The sequence below is a fragment of the Pongo pygmaeus genome, chromosome 22 (genome assembly GCF_028885625.2).
Source record: "Pongo pygmaeus isolate AG05252 chromosome 22, NHGRI_mPonPyg2-v2.0_pri, whole genome shotgun sequence".
In the NCBI taxonomy this organism is placed as follows: Eukaryota; Metazoa; Chordata; class Mammalia; order Primates; family Hominidae; genus Pongo; species Pongo pygmaeus.
The window spans coordinates 52,298,514-52,318,928 of NC_072395.2; the positions used below are offsets into that span (position 1 = coordinate 52,298,514).

At 41.9% G+C, this 20,415-nt stretch overlaps 1 protein-coding gene and 1 long non-coding RNA gene across 32 annotated transcripts in view; one reads left to right on the forward strand and one right to left on the reverse strand.

The window, feature by feature from the left end:
- Positions 1–5,565: 5,565 nt before the first annotated feature.
- LCA5L (lebercilin LCA5 like) overlaps positions 5,566–20,415 on the reverse strand; it is a 42,013-nt gene continuing 27,163 nt past the window's right edge. For all 31 annotated transcript variants that reach the window (XM_054468783.2, XM_054468775.2, XM_054468776.2 and 28 more), the window contains 4 exons: positions 11,677–11,761; positions 10,220–10,323; positions 9,935–10,052; positions 5,566–6,520 (listed from right to left, as the gene is read on the reverse strand). In XM_054468783.2, the coding sequence (XP_054324758.2) occupies positions 5,790–6,520; positions 9,935–10,052; positions 10,220–10,323; positions 11,677–11,761 (1,038 nt within the window). In that variant the 3' untranslated portion in view covers positions 5,566–5,789. The remainder of the gene's footprint in view (positions 6,521–9,934; positions 10,053–10,219; positions 10,324–11,676; positions 11,762–20,415) is intronic.
- Positions 6,470–15,511, forward strand: LOC129022544 (uncharacterized). Its single transcript, XR_010125309.1, has 5 exons — positions 6,470–6,639; positions 7,742–7,864; positions 8,556–8,627; positions 10,800–10,893; positions 13,894–15,511. It is a non-coding gene; the product is annotated as an uncharacterized LOC129022544 (long non-coding RNA).

Consider the following 20,415-nt stretch of genomic DNA (forward strand, 5'->3'; position numbering starts at 1 on the left):
TCTCCCGAGTAGCTGGGATTACAGGCGCCCGCCATCATGCCCAGCTAATTTTTGTATTTTTAGTAGAGACAGGATTTCACCATGTTGGCCAGGTTGGTCTTGAACTCCTGACCTCAGCTGATCCACCCGCCTTGGCATCCCAAAGTGCTGGGATTACAGGCGTGAGCCACTGCGCCCAGCCTACAATTTGTTTTAAAAGATGATGAACATGGTGATGAATTCAGAAGATAGAGAAAAGGCTACAGTAAATGTGCATCTTACGACTCTTGTCCCCCAATTTCCCAAAGTTTTCCTTTGTTACCAGTTTCTTATGATTCTGCCAGTGATATTCCATGCATTTATGAATATTAATACATGTGCTTTTAAGACAAATGTTTTAAAGGTATAAAAATAATACCTAGAAAGACAAAAGTAGTACCTATTTACTGCTTTTTTAAAAAACGGAACTTGTGAAGTACAGAAAAGCAGCAAGGAAGAAAAACCTATGACTCCATAGAACTAGGGTGACTGGCATTAGCATCTGTGCTTTTGCTTTTTTGCATATATGTGTGTATAATGTTGAAAGGTAATGATAGGTTTTTTTTTTTTTAAATTTATTTTATTTTTTGAGATGGAGTTTTGCTCTGTCGCCCAGGCTGGAATGCAGTGGCATGATCTCAGCTCACTGCAACCTCTGCCTCCTGGGTTCAAGTGATTCTTCTGCCTCAGCCTCCCTAGTAGCTGGGACTATAGGCTTGAACCATGATGCCTATTTTTTGTATGTTTAGTAGAGATGGGGTTTCACCATGTTGGCCAGGCTGGTCTTGAACTCCTGACCTCAGGTGATCCACCTGCCTCAGGCCCCCAAAGTTGAGATTACAGGCCTGAGCCACCACGCCCAGTGGATTTTTGTTTTTATTTTAAAAATACTGGATATATTTTATAGCTTTACGTGAAAGCAGCTATCTCTTTGATTGAAAATACATCTAAAGCTCTCTTCATACCAATTTCGTCATAAATTTATGGTAAATCAAGCAGGAAAATTTTTAAATATACAAATCCATAATCTTTTTTTAATCTTTTTTTTTTTTTTTTTTTTTAAATAGAGACAGGGTCTCACTATGTTGCCCAGGCTGGTCTCAAACTCTTGGGCTCAAGTGCTGGGATTACAGGCGTGAGCCACCATGCCCAGCCCATAATCATTTTTTATTCATTTTATGTGCTGTTGCCACCATAAGGGGCTGGAATGCTAGGCAAACTGGTTTACTGCCCCCTGACCTGGCTGGGCTCTCTGGCTTCCCGTAGTTTTTCTTACACGGTGCATCGTGGGAGAGGTGTGTGTGCGTGTGCACGCGCACGTGCTGGCAGTCCCCGGAACCGGAGCTTTAGACTTAAAGCTTTCTCCGACTCCCTTATGTGGTGGTTTCTTTTCTTTCCCATCCTCATCTGAGCATTTAAAGTACTATCTGTATGACTGATTTGTCGTGTCTGCTGTTGTGGTTTTGTTTCTAATGTTGTAGATCCTTTTTTCGTGTGTGATAAAAGGTTATTTCAGTGATGATGCAAGTCCCTTTAGGGCCAGATACTATTCCTTGAGCTTTTCTGTACTCCTCCTGCATGCCTTCAGTCAGTACCCAGGAGTATTTAACTCAGAATCACATAATGGTTTTCCACTAGAGCCGTGTATGGAGTCTGTTTTCTTTGCAGTTGAAATGTTAGCAATTAACAACTGGCAGGAGAATTTTCTAAGTGCTGCTCTCTTATAAGGCCTGCGGTATGGAGCACTTAGATGACGTCTCAGATTCAAAGCCACGTGTCACTGGTTTGAACACCATTGGAATCCCAGGCCAGGCAGCTCACCCTGTCTCTGGGCCCAGGGTTCTTGTGTGGGTCGGCTTTCCTGCATGCATCTTTGGGATCTAATGTGTACCAATCTATTGACACTCAGAGTGCTGACTCTTAGCAGTGAATTCAATCATAAATAGCATGAATATTGTGTAGTTTTAGCCAATATTGTGGGAAAGGATATTGGACTGTAAAGGGTAGGGTAATCTTACGTTGGCCAAAGTCTTTTCCTGTATTTTTTTTTTTTTAGAGACAGGGTCTCATTCTGTCACCCAGGCTGGAGTGCAGTGACACGATCATAGCTCACTACAACCTCATGCTCCTGGTCTCAAGTGATCCTCCAGCCTCGGCCTCCTGAGTAGCTGAGATTACAGGCATGCGCCACCATACCTGGCTGTTTCTCATTTTTTATTTTTGTAGAGAGCAGGGTCTGACTGTGTTCCCAGGCTGGTCTCGAACTCCTGGATTCAAGTAATCCTCCTGCCTCAGCCTGCTAAGTAGCTGGGACAACAGGTGTGTACCACAACTCTGGACTAATTTTTAAATTTTTGTAGAGACAGGGTCTTGCTATGTTGCCCAGGCTGGTTTCAAACTCCTGGCCTCAAGTGATCTTCTGCCTCAGCTTCCCAGAGTGCTGTGATTACAGGTGTGAGCCACTGTTCTCAGCCATTTTTCCTGAATCTTTTTTAAAAATAGTTTTTATTAAATATTGAGAGGTATACAATATTTAAAATATGTAAATTTTAAAGAATAAAAATACAATACAAATCTTTGTATCTTTCACCCAAGTTTTAGAAGAACCTTTGCGATCCCCACTGAGCAAAGGTAACACCACTGCTCTGAATTTTATCATTTCCTATTTGTCAGAGTTTTATCACATATTTGAATCTGTAAAAATACATTGTTTGGTTTTGCATGCTTTTCAGCACGCAGACATTTTTGTGCTTCACTTTACTGTGCTCTGTAGAGACTATATTTTTCACAAATTGAAGGTTTGTGGCAACCCTGCATCGAGCAAGTCTGTCAGCGCTGTTTATCCACAGCATGTGCTCACTTTGTGTCTCTGTGTCACATTTTGGTAGTTCTCACGATATCTCATATTTTTTCATTATTATATGTTATGGTGGTCTGTGATCACTGATCTTTGATGTTACTATTGTAATTGTTTTGGGGCATCAAGAACTACACCCGTATGAGGTAGCAGATTTAATGTATAAATGTGTGTGTTCTTACTGCACCACTGACTTGGCCATTCTTGTCTCTCCCCCCTCCCCAGGGCTCCCTATTCCTTAAGACACAAACATGTTGAAATTAGGGCAACATTGGCCCCTAATTTCAATAATAATGATGACCGCTAAATGTTCAAGTGAAAGGAAGAGTTGCGTGTCTTTTGTGCTAGCCTTTATTTTATTTATTTAATTTATTTATTTATTTGAGATGGAGTCTTGCTCTGTCACCCAGGCTGGAGTGCAGTGGTGCGACCTCGGCTCACTGCAAGCTCCGCCTCCCGGGTTCACGCCATTATCCTGCCTCAGCCTCCCGAATAGCTGGGACTAAAGGCGCCGCCACCATGCCTGGCTAATTTTTTGTTATTTTTAGTAGAGACGGGTTTCACCGTATTAGCCAGGATAGTCTTGATCTCCTGACCTCGTGATCTGCCCGCCTCGGCCTCCCAAAGTGCTGGGATTATAGGCGTGAGTCACTGCTCCTGGTCTACTACTTTTTTTTTGAGATGGAGTCTCACTCTGTCACCCAGGCTAGAGTGCAGTGGCGGGATCTTGGCTCACTGCAACCTCCGCCTCCCAGGTTCAAGCAATTCTCCTGCCTCAGCCTCCTGTATAGCTGGGACTACAGGTGCTGGCCACCACGCATGGCTAATTTTTGTATTTTTAGTAGAGACGGGGTTTCACCACGTTGGTCAGGCTGGTCTTGAACCCCCAACCTCAGGTGATCGCCCGCCTCAGCCTCCCAAAGTGCTGGGATTACAGGCGTGAGCCACTGCGCCTGGCTCTATTTTTATTTTTTGAGACAGGGTTTCGCTCTGTCGCCCAGGCTGGAGTGCAGTGGCGCGATCCTGGCTCACTGCAACCTCCACCTCCCAGGTTCAAGCGATTCTCCTGCCTCAGCCTCCCAGGTAGCTGCCATTACAGTTAATATTACACACCAACACATAAACATCATTGGAAAGGAAATAGTATGGTCTAGATTATAAACAAGTTGTTCTTATAACTAAATGAAGTAAGCTAAATAAAGTGAGGCTGGGAGTATAGCCTCCTTTTTATAGTCCTAATTTAAAATATCCTAAGTTTAGTAAATATATTAGTTAGGACTGAGCAGCTAGCTTGAATAAACACCAGCAGGGCCATGGTACTGTTTTATGGTTTTTAGAACAAGATTAACAGAAAAATGGTCAACATACAGGTATGCAACAAATCTCAATAAATGATACTGGATCTCAGGTGTACACAAGGAAAGCATCACCCACAAAGGCAGGACATTGGATACCCAGGTTAGCTGAATAAGAGAAACTCAAAAATGATTTTCATGGCTGGGCACGGTGGCTCACGCCTGTCATTCCCAGCACTTTGGGAGGCTGAGGTGGGCAGATCACCTGAGGTCTGGAGTTCAAGACCAGCCAGGCCAACATGGCAAAACCATTTTTAGTCTCTAATAAAAATACGAAAATTAGCTGGGTGTGGTGGTGCACGCCTGTAATCCCAGCTACTCTGTAGGCTGAGACATGAGAATTGCTTGAACCCTGGCGGGGTGGAGGTTGCAGTGAGCCAAGGTCGTTATCACTGTACTCCAGCCTGGGTGACACACTGAGATACTGTCAAAAAAAAAAAAAAAAGATTTTCATAAAACTAAGCTTGGTAATCACTATATATATACACACACACATACATATATGTATTTTTTTTTTTAATTTGAGATGGAGTCTCGCTCTGTCACCCAGGCTAGGGTGCAGTGGCGTTATTTTGGTTCACTGCAGCCTCTGCCTCCCGGGTTCCAGCGATTCTCCTGCCTCAGCCTCCTGGGTAGCTGCCATTACAGGCATGTGCCACTACACCCGGCTGATTTTTATTTTTAGTAGAGACAGGGTTTCACCATGTTGGCCAAGCTGGTCTCAAACTCCTAACCTCAGGTGATCCACCTACCTCGGTCTCCCAAAGTGTTGGGATTACTGGTGTGAGCCATAGCACCCAGCCTATTTTTTTTTTTTTTTTTTAGTAAAAAGAGTCTTTTGATCATATTGTTCCCTTTCAAAGCTGCTGCCACATTTTGTTTTTATTTTTTGAGACACGGTCTCACTCCGATCGCCCAAGCTAGAGTGCAGTGGCACGATCATGTCTCACTGAAGCCTTGACCTGGGCGCAAGTGATTTTTTGACCTCAGCCTCCCAAGCAGCTGGGACTACAGGCACACACCACCACACCTGGCTAATTCTTATAATTTTTGTAGAGATGGGGTTGTACCATGTTGGCCAGGCTGGTCTTAAACTCCTGGACTCAAGTGATCCTCCCACGTTGGCCTCCTAAAATGCTGGGATTACAAGCACGAACCACTGCATCTGGGCTGCTTCCATGTTTTTAAGTTACAATTCAACTCTATTGCTGATAAATTTTGTTGTGTAGGAGATGCATGTCTTTGGTTGACTAACTTAAGAGTTACTAGCTATGGAGTCCTACAGAATACTAAAACCATATAGTAAACCAGTCTTCCAGAAGATAATGGATGTTTCAGTTGTAAAGATGTAAATTTGTATTTGAAGTGTTATCATTGGCTAATATAAAATAGATTTTTTACTAGATTAGCAATAAAACAAAAATTTAATTATCAAAAGTCAATTAAGTCCTAAAACACACACATACATACACTCCCTCTCTCACACATTTCAAAAATAAGATGCAAGGCACATAAGCAGCATTATGTCAAACCAGAATGCATTAGGATATTGATTATATTTAAATAATTATTTTTCTTTTTCCTTCTGTAGGTGACGATGGCTTAACAGAATTTACCACAGTTACTTTAGAGTCTCCGAAAGCATTGCTGGCAGAGGCCTGACTGGGAGGCAGGGGATGCGACTCCTTACTTTGCAAAGGCTCCTCTGAGCCTTTTGCAACACCAGGACTTGATTGGTTAGTTTTCATGACGTAGCCTGATCCAAAGAGTTCTTCCATGAGACTGCTTTTCTTATCTCTGAAAGTTGTATCCTTCACTTTTATTCTGGAAGACTTACCAAATGAGGGCTCATACCCACTGTCAGAATGCTCTAGCTCCATTTCCTCTCTGTTACTGAGATGCTTGCCTGTACTATGACTGTACCTCATGTTGCCGGCATTGGGTGGTCCCCCTGAAGCAGGAAGCCCATGATGCAGGTTTTCAGTTGCTTCTGTGAATGAGTAATGCCTTCTTTGTCTGAGGGGGCCTTTTGTGTAGGGAGCAGTGCCTTTGCCAAGTGTGTCATCCATGCCATTTCTCTGCATGCTTCTTTTAAACTTTTCTCTTACTAGAACATCTTCTTGATTGCTTTCTCTTTCAGGATGAATAACTTCAATTATTTTTGGTGGTAGTTCTTGCTCTTCTTTCACAAAAATGGTTTGCTTTTCTTGGTCCTCTTTTTTGTCTTTTTGTCTTCCAGTATTCTCCAGCAGTATTTGGACTTCCAAATGTTTCTCTTCCCCTGATAAATCTATATTAGAAAAATAGGCAATTTAGTGCTGTTTAAAATGAATGGATCTCTATTTCAAGGTGGCATGTCTAGTACACTTATGTGCACCGCCTCACAAGCACATTGAAATAACAGAAAAGGTAAGAAAATAGATGCATAGACAAAAGATTACAGAGAAGGGTGCTGTTAACAAATGTGTTATGTTACAGTTTCTTGGAACTTCCCAAGCAAATGGGAATTATGAAACCAAAAGAAAAATGACATTCATAGAAGAAAAATAAAATTTGCCAATAAGGTTATTAATAGATGTTTAACATTACTAACTGGACATACTGTCAGTTGAAACAATGACGGCTGGGTGCAGTGGCTCACACCTGTAATTCCGGCACTTTGGGAGGCTGAGGCAGGAGGACTGTTTGAGCCCAAGAGTCTGAGACCAGCCTGGGCAACATAGCGAAACCCTGTCTCTACAAAAAATACAAAAATTAGCTGGGCGTGGTGGTGCTTGCCTGTAGTCCTGGCTACTCAGGAGGCTAAGGTGGGAGGATCACTTGAGCCCAGGAGGACAAGACTGCAGTGAGCCGTGATTGTGCCACTGCATACCAGCTTGGGCAACAGAGCAGAGCTGTTTCAAAACAAAACAAAACAGAACAGAAGAACAGAACAGAACAGAACAGAACAGAACAACAGAACAGAACACAACAAGAACATTTTTCATCCATCCAATTGGCAAATAATTTCTAGAGCTGGTGAGAAGATGGGGAAATTGGAATGTTTGGTCCCTACTGGTGGATGTGTTGGCACACCCACCAACAACAAAAATGTTGTTGGCACAGCATTTTTGGATGGCAATTTGGCAGTATCAATCAACATTTTAGGTGAATATACTCTTAGACCCAACAACTTATTCTTAGAACGAACCTACAAAAAATAGACAAGGATAAGTGCAACGATGTTCACTGAGGCATGGTTTAGTAACAATAAAACCTCCTAAACATCTGCCAAAGGAATAATGGTTAAATAAGGTATGGCATATGCAGTCTGTGGAATTCCAGGCAGTTATTACAGACAATGAGCTGGATCCATGTGAACTGATGGGGAAAGATGTTCCCACTATAGAATAAGCACATGAGGGCAGGGTTTTGCATTTGCTTCCTGCTGTCTCCCTAATGCCTAGAACAGTGTCTGACACATAGTGTATGCTCAGAAAGTATTTGTCAAATGAATGGATACACTTTCTAGGACACTATGAATTAGGACAATGGACTGAAAAATAAGCAGAAAACTTAAACACACCAGTGACCACAGTGCAACTGCAACTGACGATCAGTTTCCACCAAACTGCAACAGAGAGTGGCTTTGCCGGTGAGTTCTGTCAAACTATTGTGTTATTTAAACATTATTTGGCCTGACAACTAAGTTGAGGCCCTTCTTGGGCCTCTATTGAATGCCCAATGTGTTCAACAAGGGCTCTGCATGCTGTCTAAGGGAACACATCTGATTTGCAGCCCTGAGTGAACTCTGGGACTCATTCATCATGCATGTACTTTCCTCAGAAGTTGCTCTTTCCCAGCCTTGCAGGGCTGCACCCAGATCTCCCATAAGCGGTAATGTAACATGAAAACAATGAGCCACATCTTCAAAATTCCAAAGGAAAATGACCCCCAACCTAGAGTTTCCTATCTAGGCAATTATTAATCAAGTGTAAGGGCAGAATAATGACACTTCCAAATGAGAGGTATACAAATTTACCTTACCTGCACCCATTTACAAAGAGCTAGTGAAGGTTGTGCTCTTTAAAACATGATGGAATTTACCAAGAAAGAGGAGGACTTGGCTTAGGAAAGAGAAGATCCAGTAGAGAAGCGGAGTGACAGGAATCTGCAGGAAATGATGAAGGGCAATCCCAGGATGTTAGCTGCACACCAGAGATGAGGAGACAGACTAGGACCCCTGCTCCATTAGACCTCCAGGTACCAAACACCAGGTGAGCCAGGGCCTTGGCCTGTCTTGCCCATGGCTGATGAAGTATTGTATTCTCTATCAAACCCTGCAGCCTGGGCCAGCTGAGGACTCTCCTTGGACCCCACAGAAGCAGTTTGTTTCCACCTACTCCCAAGAGCTGAAGGTAAGCTTTGGTGATCTTAGAACAGGAAAATCTGGGCAGCCCGTTCTCTCAGCCCTAGCTCTCTTGGGCCTGCCCAGAAGAGCTCTGCCAGATGCCATGGATCTGATGGCTTTTCTATCTCCCAGGATGATTCATGACCTTAGCCACTGATTGGGCCCTTGTATATTCAAGGGAGCTGAAGCTGGAGTCCTTTTTCTGGAAGTCTTTATTCAAAAGTGGTAATATTGCCCTTTGCTCAGCTGGATTTGAATAATTTGCTACTCAGTTTTTCAAAGCTGAATATATTATTTAAGGATACTATTATGAAATGAATGTTTGTATTCCTTCCTCCCAAATTTCATATGTTGAAGCCATAACCCCCCAGTGTGGCTACATTTGGAGACTGGGTCTTTAAGGAAGTAGTTAAGGTTAAATGAGATCACAAGGTTGGGGCCTTCATGGTGGAATTAGTGTCCTTATAAAAAGAAACACCGGAACACTGGTGCGCTCTCCCCGACTCTCCTCGTGCAAGCACTAAGGAAAGGCCACATGAAGACACAGCGAGAAGCGGGGCATCTAAAGCCGGGAAGAGGGCCTTAGCCGAAGCCAAATGCCTAGAACCTTGATCTCGGACTTCCCAGCCTCCAGAACCATGAGAAAATAAATAAATGTTGTTTAAACTGGCAGTCTGTGGTATTTTCTTATGGCAGCCCAAGCAGACGAATGTAGCTACATATAAAGACAGGGAGCTGTGAGGGAAAGCAAGGGAATGACTGGCCTAAAACCCAAGACGGTGGTGGTTTCTGGTGGGCAGGGCGAGGGGATATGATTGCGAAGGGCCCAAGGATGTTCCAAGGAGCACTCATCCACTGTTTCTTAAGCAGGCTACTGGGTACACAGGTGTTCCTTTCATTATAATTCTGGAAACGGTTTTATGTTGTTTTTTTTTTATTTTTTGAGACAGAGTCTCACTCTGTCGCCCAGGTTGGAGTGCAGTGGCACGATCTCTGCTCACTGCAACCTTTGCCTCCTGGGTCCAAGCGATTTTCCTGCCTCAGCCTCCTGAGTAGCTGGGACTACAGGCACATACCACCATGTCCAGTTAAGTTTTGCATTTTTTAGTAGAGACAGGGTTTCACCATGTTGGCCAGGCTGGTCTCAAACTCTTGACCTCAGGTGATCCGCCTGCCTCGGCCTCCCAAAGTGCCGGGATTACAGGTGCGAGCCGCCACGCCCATCTGTTTTATGTGTGCTTTATATACACATATAGTAATTCACAATTTTAAAGAAATCAGATAAGATAGACTTTAAAGAGTTGTTAAAATTACCTTCATATTTTCTCTTAGAATCCTCTTGCTTTGGTAGTTTATTGACACAGTGAGGAATTTCATGATTTATTTCAGTTGATTTTTCTTTATGATCAATGTTTCCTGTTGCCTTTTTACCCTGTAATTTAGAAAAGCAGCAAAAACACATTTTGGGGGGTCTAGATAACTTAAAATTGCATTTTATTCTAATGACTACAAATACTTTTCACATAGAACAAGTGACTTTAGGCTATTTTTGTTAAGACATGTTTAATTAGACACTGCAAGATTCCAAATTTGCTGTACCTTAGTTGACAAAGGTGGAATATCTGATTTTTGGGTTCCCTGGTGTCTCATACTTGTGAATGGCAAACTTCTTCTGTCTGCTTGGACTGATTTTGTTGAAGAAACTATAGAACAGGTAGACTATATGTAAGAAACATATTTTACATTTGGATGCAATACTGATTTTAAACATAAAATAACATTTATGCAATGTAATAATAAAGTATACTAAGTATTTTCTAAATATTCAATATATATATAGCATTTGTTAGTTTCCTGGTTTTCCCTCCAGGGCCCTTGCTTTGTCTTACTTTGGGCCTCACAGTGTTAGAGTACAAAACAAGTAGGTGTTAGGATAAGACAGTGTTGCTGTTGGAGGACAAGGCTGTCCTTTGTGGACGGGATTCAGCAAGACAGACGTGTAACTGTGAGAGGCCAGGCCACCGAGCTATCCTGTGGCAGAGCTCTTGATTATCAGTGGTTAGACTGTCCGTGCTGAAGCGCATGACCACTAAATCTAGACTGCACTTTCCCTGAAAAGTGAAGGAAATTATATCATTTAAACAACCCGTTGGTTGATTCATCGTCTCTGTTATTCTAGATTATAAGCCAGAAGCAAACAAAGGCAGGCAAGGAAATTTGAGGTTGTTGCATCTGGAAGTAAACATGTAGCTACTACTTCTAATAAAACAGAGGTGAGTATTCCTATGGTACTTCTGAGTCGAATCCGTTGCTGGGAGATCTTGGGGGGAAAGCAGTGCACGTGCTCTTGAAGGAAAGAAGACTCTTCACCAATGAGAGGTATACACTAATGATAGTGGCATCAATATAGACGAATCTTAGAAACACTATGCTGAACAAAAGAAGCCAGATACAAAAGGGTTCATGCTGTGGGATTCCACTTACATGAAATTCTAGAACAGGCAAACTAAGCTATTGTGACCAAAGGGAAGTCAGTGGTTGCCTCGGGTGAGGTAGGGGACTACTGTCTGCAGGGGACATGAGGAAGCTTCCTGGGGAGGTGGAAATATTCAATATCTTGATTGGGGTGGTGGCTCCATCAGTATAAACATCTGTCAAAACCCACTGAGCTGTGTGCACACTTAAAATGGATGCATTTTATTGAGCTCAAGTATACCCCAATAAAGTTCATTTTGAAAAGCCATACACTGGCTAACAGATATACTTAGAAAGTTCACGTTTTGGCAGACATTTTGCTTCAAGCTGAAGTTATCCTCTTGCTCCACCTGAAGAAAGGACATAAAGGGGTGTGCTGAGGATGGGAGAATAGGAAAGCATTTCTATTCCTTTCTAGCCATGTCACCATCTCAGTCTCATTATTCTTCTAGAATCACAAAATGTATTTTAATGCCCAATGAAGTGACTTTTGAAAATATCTATTATTTTGTCTATAAAAATTAGGAAAATCTGACTAGATACTTAAAAATAGATTTTGAGCAAAAGTAATTAAAACATACCTTTTGGATAGTCCTCTGTGTCGTGTAAATTTTTAAGTATTCGATGACTATAGATGTTTTTAATTTCAAGCTCACGATCCTTTTCCTAAAAAGAACCACAAAACCAATTTTTCTATAAATGTTTGCTTTTGTCAACCCTGATTTCTTTTAAAAACAATTTAAATGAGCTCAGTATCATATGAATAAAATCTGTAGATTTTAGAAGAAACAGAAATAGGCCATATCATCCTATACCATTCCTGACATCAAAAAGTACTAGCTTTTTAAACAAAGTGACACATTATTGTGATCGGGACAGTATTTTTGAAGAGCCTTGCAGGTAAGCTTGTCCACTGTTTTCCTTCTGTCCTGTGGGCCTTGAAGTTTATGAAATATTCTTCTGTACTGTGCACTACAGTAGCCACTAGCTATATGTTGTGATTTCATTTAAATGAAAATAAAACTAAAATTTAGGTCGTCAGCCACACTATTTGTATTTCCAATAAGCGGTCAGCAGCTGCGTGTGACTAGTGACTACAGTATTGGATGGCACAGGTGAACATTTCCGCCATCTAACAGAAAGTTCTATGAGACAGGGCTACATCTAGACAAGGGCAGTGGGGGGAAAGCCTAGAACAAGGGTATCATTGTTCCGTTTTAAATTTCATATTGATTTTTTTGAGTCTTGGCAAAACAGACGTTTTGAAACCTTAACTTGTTGAGGAACAAAAAAAGGGTTTTTATTAAATATCAAATGCTCCTTCTTACATGTACACCAGGAGGCAAGAAAGGCTTTGGACTCAAGACCATTGAATTTTAGTAACAACCATGGTTAAGAGAGGTGGGCATATATGAAGTAAGGAGGAAGGAACCCAGGGATGTCAGAGTGTGACAGATGTACATGTGCGCACACACACACACACACACACACACGGGGGAGAGGGCGGGGAGAGAGAGGGAGAGATCTTGTCTCCTTGTGCCCCTTAGGGTCAAATCTATGGGCCAAGTGATATTCAAGGGGTGAGAAACATCTCTGAGGTTCGGGAAAGTCTCAGTGCAAGAGGCCTTGGTGTGCTCCAGGAAAATTGCAAGCCCCTTAAAAAGCGCCTCCCCCGCCGCCCCATTCATCATGGAGCTAAAGTAACATAGTATTGCCCAAGTGTAAGTTAGAAAGGGCTAAATACCCTCTCTAGGCCAGAGATTGTGCTTCCCTTACCCTTGCAACCAGTGGGACCTGTGGAGGGAGCTGCACCTGCCCTGGAGTCCTTAAGGTTACAGGTCCAGGTGCTCCCATAGCACAGGCTTTGTGATAGAGAATCTAGCCAGGGATCAGATGGAGGATGCATCTCAGAGCATTTGCATTTGCATCAACAGTCAGCAGGGGGCGATCCGCAGGATTTATTTGAGCAGACTGAGAAGAGGCCAGGAGCTTCAGCAGCCACATTCAGTACACATCAGACAGGGTCCTGGGAATTTGATTTAAGACCAGTCACTTGTCAGGAGAACCAGGTCTAGAGAGGGGCCAGAGGGCAGAACACAGACCAGAGGCCTCTTTTTCGCTCCACCAAGAGTACACATGTGTTTCCTCTCATGCCCAGGATGCCATCTCCACTGAGACAGAAGATAGGGATGAGAAAAAGTCTGCAAGTCTAAGAGACAACCTAGCATAAGACTGTTTTGAGTTAGAAGAGACTGAGATGAGCTTTTATCCATGTCTTCTTTTTTTTTTTTTTTTTTTTTTTTATACCAGATACATTTTATTTTAACTCAAAACATAAAAGCATGTATAACATATAAACACCAGTCTATCCATGTCTTCTTGTCCAACTGCCATCCTCATCCCTAATTTGTGGGACTGGGGCTCATAAGGAAGTATGGCTCAGTTACAGAAAATAAAGAACATGACATGTTTTTGTACCTGAATTGTACAGTGTAAATTTTCTACTCATTTGAATCATAAAATTAGTTTATTATCAGAGGTACACAAAGGGATAAAACATGAGAATATTAATCTTTTCTAGAATTTAAGTTTCTGGAGACAAAAATGTTAACAGTTCATCTCTCTTTTCTTATTGTGGTAACACTTAGCCAAAAGAACAGTAAATGCTGACAGTTAATCACCATGAAAATCTGATCAGGTATATTCTGGATAATAGCTTTCATATGAAGGATATTGTGTAAAACATTTTAGAATGATTTTTCATCCACACTGGTTAAGAAACATTTTCGTATTTACAGGGACAAGTTTTGATTGATTACCTGAAAAATTCAATTCTATCTTGGGACAAGTTTTGATTACCTGAAAAATTCAATTCTATCTTGGGACAAGTTTTGATTACCTGAAAAACTCAACTCTATCTTTTGATTTGGTCTGGACACTTGGAGGTGAGCAACCGAGAGCAGGAAGGAGGCAGAGCAACAACAGAAGAACAACAAGGGGCCGCCACAGGGGCGGTGGGGGTCAAAAGGAAGCAACCTGGAGGATAGTCCTCCTTGCGGCTTGGAGCAGAGCTTCAGGTTGGGCACCATGACAGAGCTGGGCCGGAAGTCTAACACAGCCTGTTTGGAACACAACCCGGGATACCTGTGTGGTTGGGTTCAATCAGTCAAGGGAAACAAGAAGATAATCTGTGGCTGGGAATGTTCATGGAATGCTCGTGGAATACTCAGCGCAAAGACTCCCCGCAAGCGCAAAGGGTATCAAGTAAGGGTTAAATGGGAAGTTGGGTCATGGTGTGGAATCATATTAAGGTCAGCATTGATGGCTTCCAGAACTTAGATAGAGAGCGTGTCTTAATGCAGGAGTGTGACTATAGCCTGGGGTAAGATGGTGGCAGTACCTCATGTGGGAGCTGTGGAAGGCTGACATCCCTCTTCTTACTTCGGCTCATACTGCAGAAGTGGGCCTAGAACTCGGTGTGGGATGACTTACTTTGAAAATGAGTTTCAAAGTAAAGAAACAGAACTTTTGACCTTTGGGACCAGACTCTTCCAAGCTCAAACAATGACTTTCGTTAATGTGGCAGACTGTATTTTCCTAGAATTCCCACGACAAGATTTCTAGTCCTATATGCTCTTCAAGAACCTTGTGACTCCCTACCAAGAGGTGGAGTTCACCGCTTGAACTGCCTAGGACCGCCCTGACAAATGCTGTGAGGCAGAAGTGATGCTGCGTGACTGCCAAGGCTAGGTCATAAAAGGCAGTATTGCATCTGTCTGGTTCTCTCTCTCTCTCTCTCTCTGTGTGTGTGTGTGTGTGTGTGTGTGTGTATCTGTGCATATTTTAGTTTGTGATTGTCTATGTTTGGTTTCATTAATCTACAAAAAAGAAAAACCCCTTTTTATCTTCCAGAAATTCTTTGTTAGATCTGGTAGTTTTGGTATCCTTTCTGGGATTCTGGATTATTTTATTTATTTTTAGAGACAAGAGTCTCTCTCTGTTGCCCAGGCTGGAGTGCAGTGGCGCCATCACTAAAGCCTCCAACTCCTGGTCTCAAGAGATCCTTCTGCCTCAGCCTCTGGAGTAGCTGGGATTACAGGCTTGTGCCACCATGCCCAGATAATTTCTAAATTTTTTTGTAGAGACAGGCTTTGTTCTGTTGCCTTGGCTGGTCTTGACTTCTTGGGCTCAAAAGATCCTTCTGCCTCAACTTCCCAAAAAATGATGTAAGCCACCATGCCTGGCTTGGAGTGTTATTTTAAAAATACATTTTCTGTCATTTCCATGGGGCTTTGGCAGGGAGGGACAAAAAGCATGTGTTCAGGCCACCTTCTTGATCTAGCCATTTCTGCTCTTTTAAAAACACATAAAATATGTAATTTCAAAAGCATTTTTCCCTTTGCAACTTTATTATACAAATTAAAATATATAAAAAAAGTAGAATAGTACAGTAAACCTCCATGAGCCCATGAACCAGCTTTACTAATGAACAACTCATGTCCTGTTTCCCACTCTCTCTGACCCCACTCCCCAGCCCTGGCTTATTTGAAGCAAATCTAGACCTCTAATAACTTATTTCAGTATCTGTAGCAAACAAGGGTATCCCTTTTAAAACCTAACTGCAGTATCTTCATTCCACTTCCCCCAATCAATAATTCCTTCACATAATCAAATATCCAGTTTGTTTAACATTTTCCCCATTTTCTATAATTTTTAAAAGGTTTGTTTGAATTAGAATCTAAACAAGGTTCAAAACACTGCGACTGATTAATATATCTCTTACTGTCTTTTAATCTATGGATTCTCACTCTCACCTCTTATTTTTTCTGCTTTGCTACTTGATCGTAGAAATGGGGGTATCTGTAATGCAGTTTCCCACAGTCTCACGTTGCTGACTGCATCCCATCCTGAGCATATTCCTCTCCCCTCTTCTTTTTTCAGTTGGTAGGTAGAGCCCAGTCTGTAACTAGGTTTAGGTTCGGTTCGTTGGCCTGAGTAGGTGGTGGTGCGTACCTCTGTCAGGAAGCGCATATCTCTTTTGTGATACTAGGAGCCATTGATGATCATTGACTAGAGCCACTAATTCATTAGGAGTTTCCAAAATAGTGACAATTCTAATCCTGTCATTCCTTCTTCATTATTGAGTGGAATGCTTTTATAAGGAGGATCTTACCCCCTCACAAACGACTTGGTTACTCTGAGGAGTCGTTCATACAGGAAAGGTAAAAATGTTTGCTTCTTGTCCTCTACTGACCAGTCTTCAAGAGAGCATGCTGTTCCCTAGTATCCTCCACAAGTGACTCATCGCGATGTGTTTAGTTTTTTAAGTATCATTATGAAGTGTGGATTCATTTGATAAGTTTTAACCCAGGCAGTTACCTTTATCGATCCTCAAATATCCCCATCTTTGGCCAGTAAGAACCTATTCTAGATGGGCCTGAGTCCTTTTGATACTACCCTAATGGTCCTTAATAGTTTCTTCGCTTTTGTATGACAATATGTTCCAGGCTCATCTAGTGTATTTCCTGCACCAGACCTAGAATTTTTATAGGGAGTCTTGGTTTGTTTCAGTGGGATATGGAACTTACAGACCATAATCTGGGTGCTGGGGGTATTCATTGCTCCTGGTTACTCTGAGAATATTGCATACTTTCACTTCAGATCAAAATCAGGACTATAGGATTTTTATTTGACTCTATCTTACTTCTGTATTTTTTTTTGTCCATCCCCCAAATCCCAGTTCTCAACGACAACACCATAATCTATCAGGAGCTTTATCCCATAAGATATACACAACATTCTCGAAACAACATCAACATCATTACCAACTATATCATTACTAAACAGTGTAAGATTTTTTTGTAAAGTTATTGGTATCCTTACAGTGTATCTCACTGGCCATATGCAATGACATTATGTGTTTTAAGTCACTTGGAATGGCTTCCTTCTGTGGCTTTGTGCCACCAATAGGACACAGTCAGCGCTCCCTGTCCGCAGGTTCTGCATCCCGCGGTTACAAAGGGCTAACTGTATACACATTTGGGTTCATCTGCATTTTACTTCGGATATTTAGGGATAGCTTTTTATTTTATTTTATTTTTGAGACATAGTCTCGCTCTGTCACCCAGGCTGGAGTGCAATGGCATGATCTTAGCTCACTGCAACCTCCGCCTCCTGGGTTCAAGCATTTCTCCTGCCCCAGCCTCCTGAGTAGCTGGGATTACAGGCGTGCGCCACCACACCTGGCTAATTTTTGTATTTTTGTATTTTTGTAGAGATGGGGTTTCACCATGTTGGCCAGGCTGGTCTTGAACTCCTGACCTCAGGTGATCTGCCCACCTCGGCCTCCCAAAGTGCTGGGATTACAAGCATGAGCCACCATACCCAGGTGCTTTTTAATTTTTTTTACATTTAATTCTGCTTCATACTTATGGAAATATTTTCATGGTTCCACAAAGATATTCATGAAATCTAGGTTCTAGAGCTGTCCCTTCTACTCTATTCTCTCTTTTTCTGCTGTTATCCTATTACTGGTTTCTTTTTTAAATGTAGGCAAATATGTGGATATATTTCTATTGCTTCCTTTATCTTAAATGGGATTGTATTAGTCCTTTTTCAGGCTGCTGATAAAGACATAACTGAGACTAGGTAATTTATAAGGGACAGAGGTTTAATGGACTCACAGTTCCACATGGCTGGGGAGGCCTCACAATCATGGTTGAAGACAAAGGAAGAGCAAAGGGACTTCTTACATGGCAGTGGGCAACAGAGGACTTGTGCAGGGGAGCTTCTTTTTATTTATTTATTTAATTTTTTTATTTTTTATTTTTTTTTGAGATGGAGTCTCGCTCTGTCGCCCAGGCTGGAGTGCGGTGGTGCGATACTCCGCTCACTGCAAGCTCCGCCTCCCGAGTTCACACCATTCTCCTGCCTCAGCCTCCCAAGTAGCTGGGACTACAGGTGCCCGCCACCACGCCTGGTTAATTTTTTGTATTTTTTAGTAGAGATGGGGTTTCACCATGTTTGCCAGGATTGTCTTGAACTCCTGACCTCGTGATCCGCCCACCTTGGCCTCCCAAAATGTTGGGATTACAGGCGTGAGCCACCGCGCCCAGTAGGGGAATTTCTTTTTATAAAACCATCAGATCTTGTGAGACTTCTTCACTATCACAAGAACAGCACACGAAAGACCTGCCCCTATGATCTAATTACCTCCCACTGGGTCCCTCCCATGACATGTGGGAATTGTGGGAGCTACAATTCAAGATGAGATTTGGGTGGGGACACAGCCAAACCATACCAAGGATATTACAATTTCGTCTGCTTTCCTTTCTTCACTTACCAGTGTATCCTAGAGATTATTCCATAGTAGTACATCAAGATTCTTCATTGCTGTTTACAGATATATAGATATCCACTGTGTGGAGGTACATTTAATTTTCTTTTTAAAAATAAATTTGGATCTTACTGTATATAGAATTTTCTATCTTTTCATTAAGCATTTCATTAAGTATTAAGCATTTCTCTGTTAAAAATGGTTATTTTTATTTTTATTTTTTAAATTTTTTTGAGATGGAGCCTCACTCTGTCACCCAGGGTGGAGTGCAGTGGCACAATCTCGGCTCACTGCAACCTCCGCCTCCCAGGTTCAAGCAATTCTCCTGCCTCAGCCTCCTGAGTAATGGGATTACAGGCACGCATCACCATGCCAAGCTAATTTTTGTATTTTTAGTAGAGACGGGGTTTCGCCATGTTGGTCAGGCTGGTCTCGAACTCCCAACCTCAGGTGATCTGCCCGCCTTGGCCTCCCAAAGTGCTGGGATTACAGGTGTGAGCCACTATGCCTGGCCAGACATGGTTTTTTAATGGCTGCATATTATTCATATTCATATGTCTGCATGAGGAAGCACAAAATTTATTTTAAAATTCTCCAATTGTGTCTCCATATGTGTGTGTGTTTGCTGTGACCAGGGGATCTTGAAGTCTCTTCTGTTAGATTTCTCAGCTAGCTGAAATAGCCATGCCTATGTTCTGTGTATTCTTTTTGAAGTTTCCTGGGACTCCATAGAAAAAAGGAAAAGAACTCTTTTTTCTTCTTTACAAAGGGAAAATTTTCTTTCTTTCATCCTCCAAATCCCAGTTCCCAATGATACCAACATAATTCATCAGATGAATTATCTAATTCGTCCAGCTCTGCCCCAACTCCTCACTCCCCACTATTCTTCTCCTGTTTCTGAGTGATCTCAAGGCTCTTGGGAAATCTAAATTGCCTACTTGTCATAAAAAAGTTAAAGATCAGGCTGGGTGTGGTGGCTCACACCTGTAATCCTAACACTTTGGGAGGCCAAGGCAGGAGGACTGCTTGATCCCAGGAGTTTGAGACCAGCCTGGGCAGCACAGCGAGACCCTGTCTCTACAAAAATTTTAAAAATTAGCCGGGTATGGTGGCATGTACCTGTGATCCCAGCTACTTGGGAGGCTGAGGTGGGAAGATCGCTTTAGCCTAGGAGTTCGAGGCTGCAGCGAGCCATGATGGTGCCACTGCATTCTAGTCTGGGCAACAGAGCAAGACCCTGTCTCAAAAAAAAAAAAAAAAAAAAAGAAAGAAAGAAAGGGAAATTATTGATACGGTGCTCAATTTCTGATGTTAATATCCTAGCCCCCACAGTGATACTTTTACGACGGGGGCCTTTTGGGAGGTGATTAGGTCACAAGGGCAGAATCCTGGTGAATGGGATTAGTGCCCTTGTAAAAGAGGCCTAAAGGAGTTCATTGTTGCCTTCCTTAAAAATAAAAAAAGTTAAAGATCCTCGTCTTAACGAATCAAGGCTTACGGTTTATTAGTTGAGGCTTGAAACAGCGTATTTCTTAAGCATCTTATCTAAATTGTTGGACATTTTACCAATCTTGAAGGCAGAAAGATAGCAAAAAGCCTGACAAAATATTTTAAAAATTCTTATTTTTAGAGCAGTATTCATATTTTTAAAAGACAGTTTTTCAAACACATTTGTAAGTAAAACTAAGATAAATTTGAGTCATTAAAATTTATCTTAAATATTGTTATATAAGTTTTAAAACGTTAATTTTGAGTTACATTAAAATGTTAACAAACGCTGTATTACTTAACGTGATGAAACAGGAATGCTAGCAAGAAGCCTTGTTAATGAATAGAGTTTCTATTTTTCTAATCACAGTACACATTCGCCAAGCTGTTAACTCATTCTAATAATTGCAGATCCTCTGTCTGTTCATATGATTGTAGAGAAAATATCTGAGAAAGATATTCATGAAGTTACATAATTTAGGCCAGGTGCGGTGGC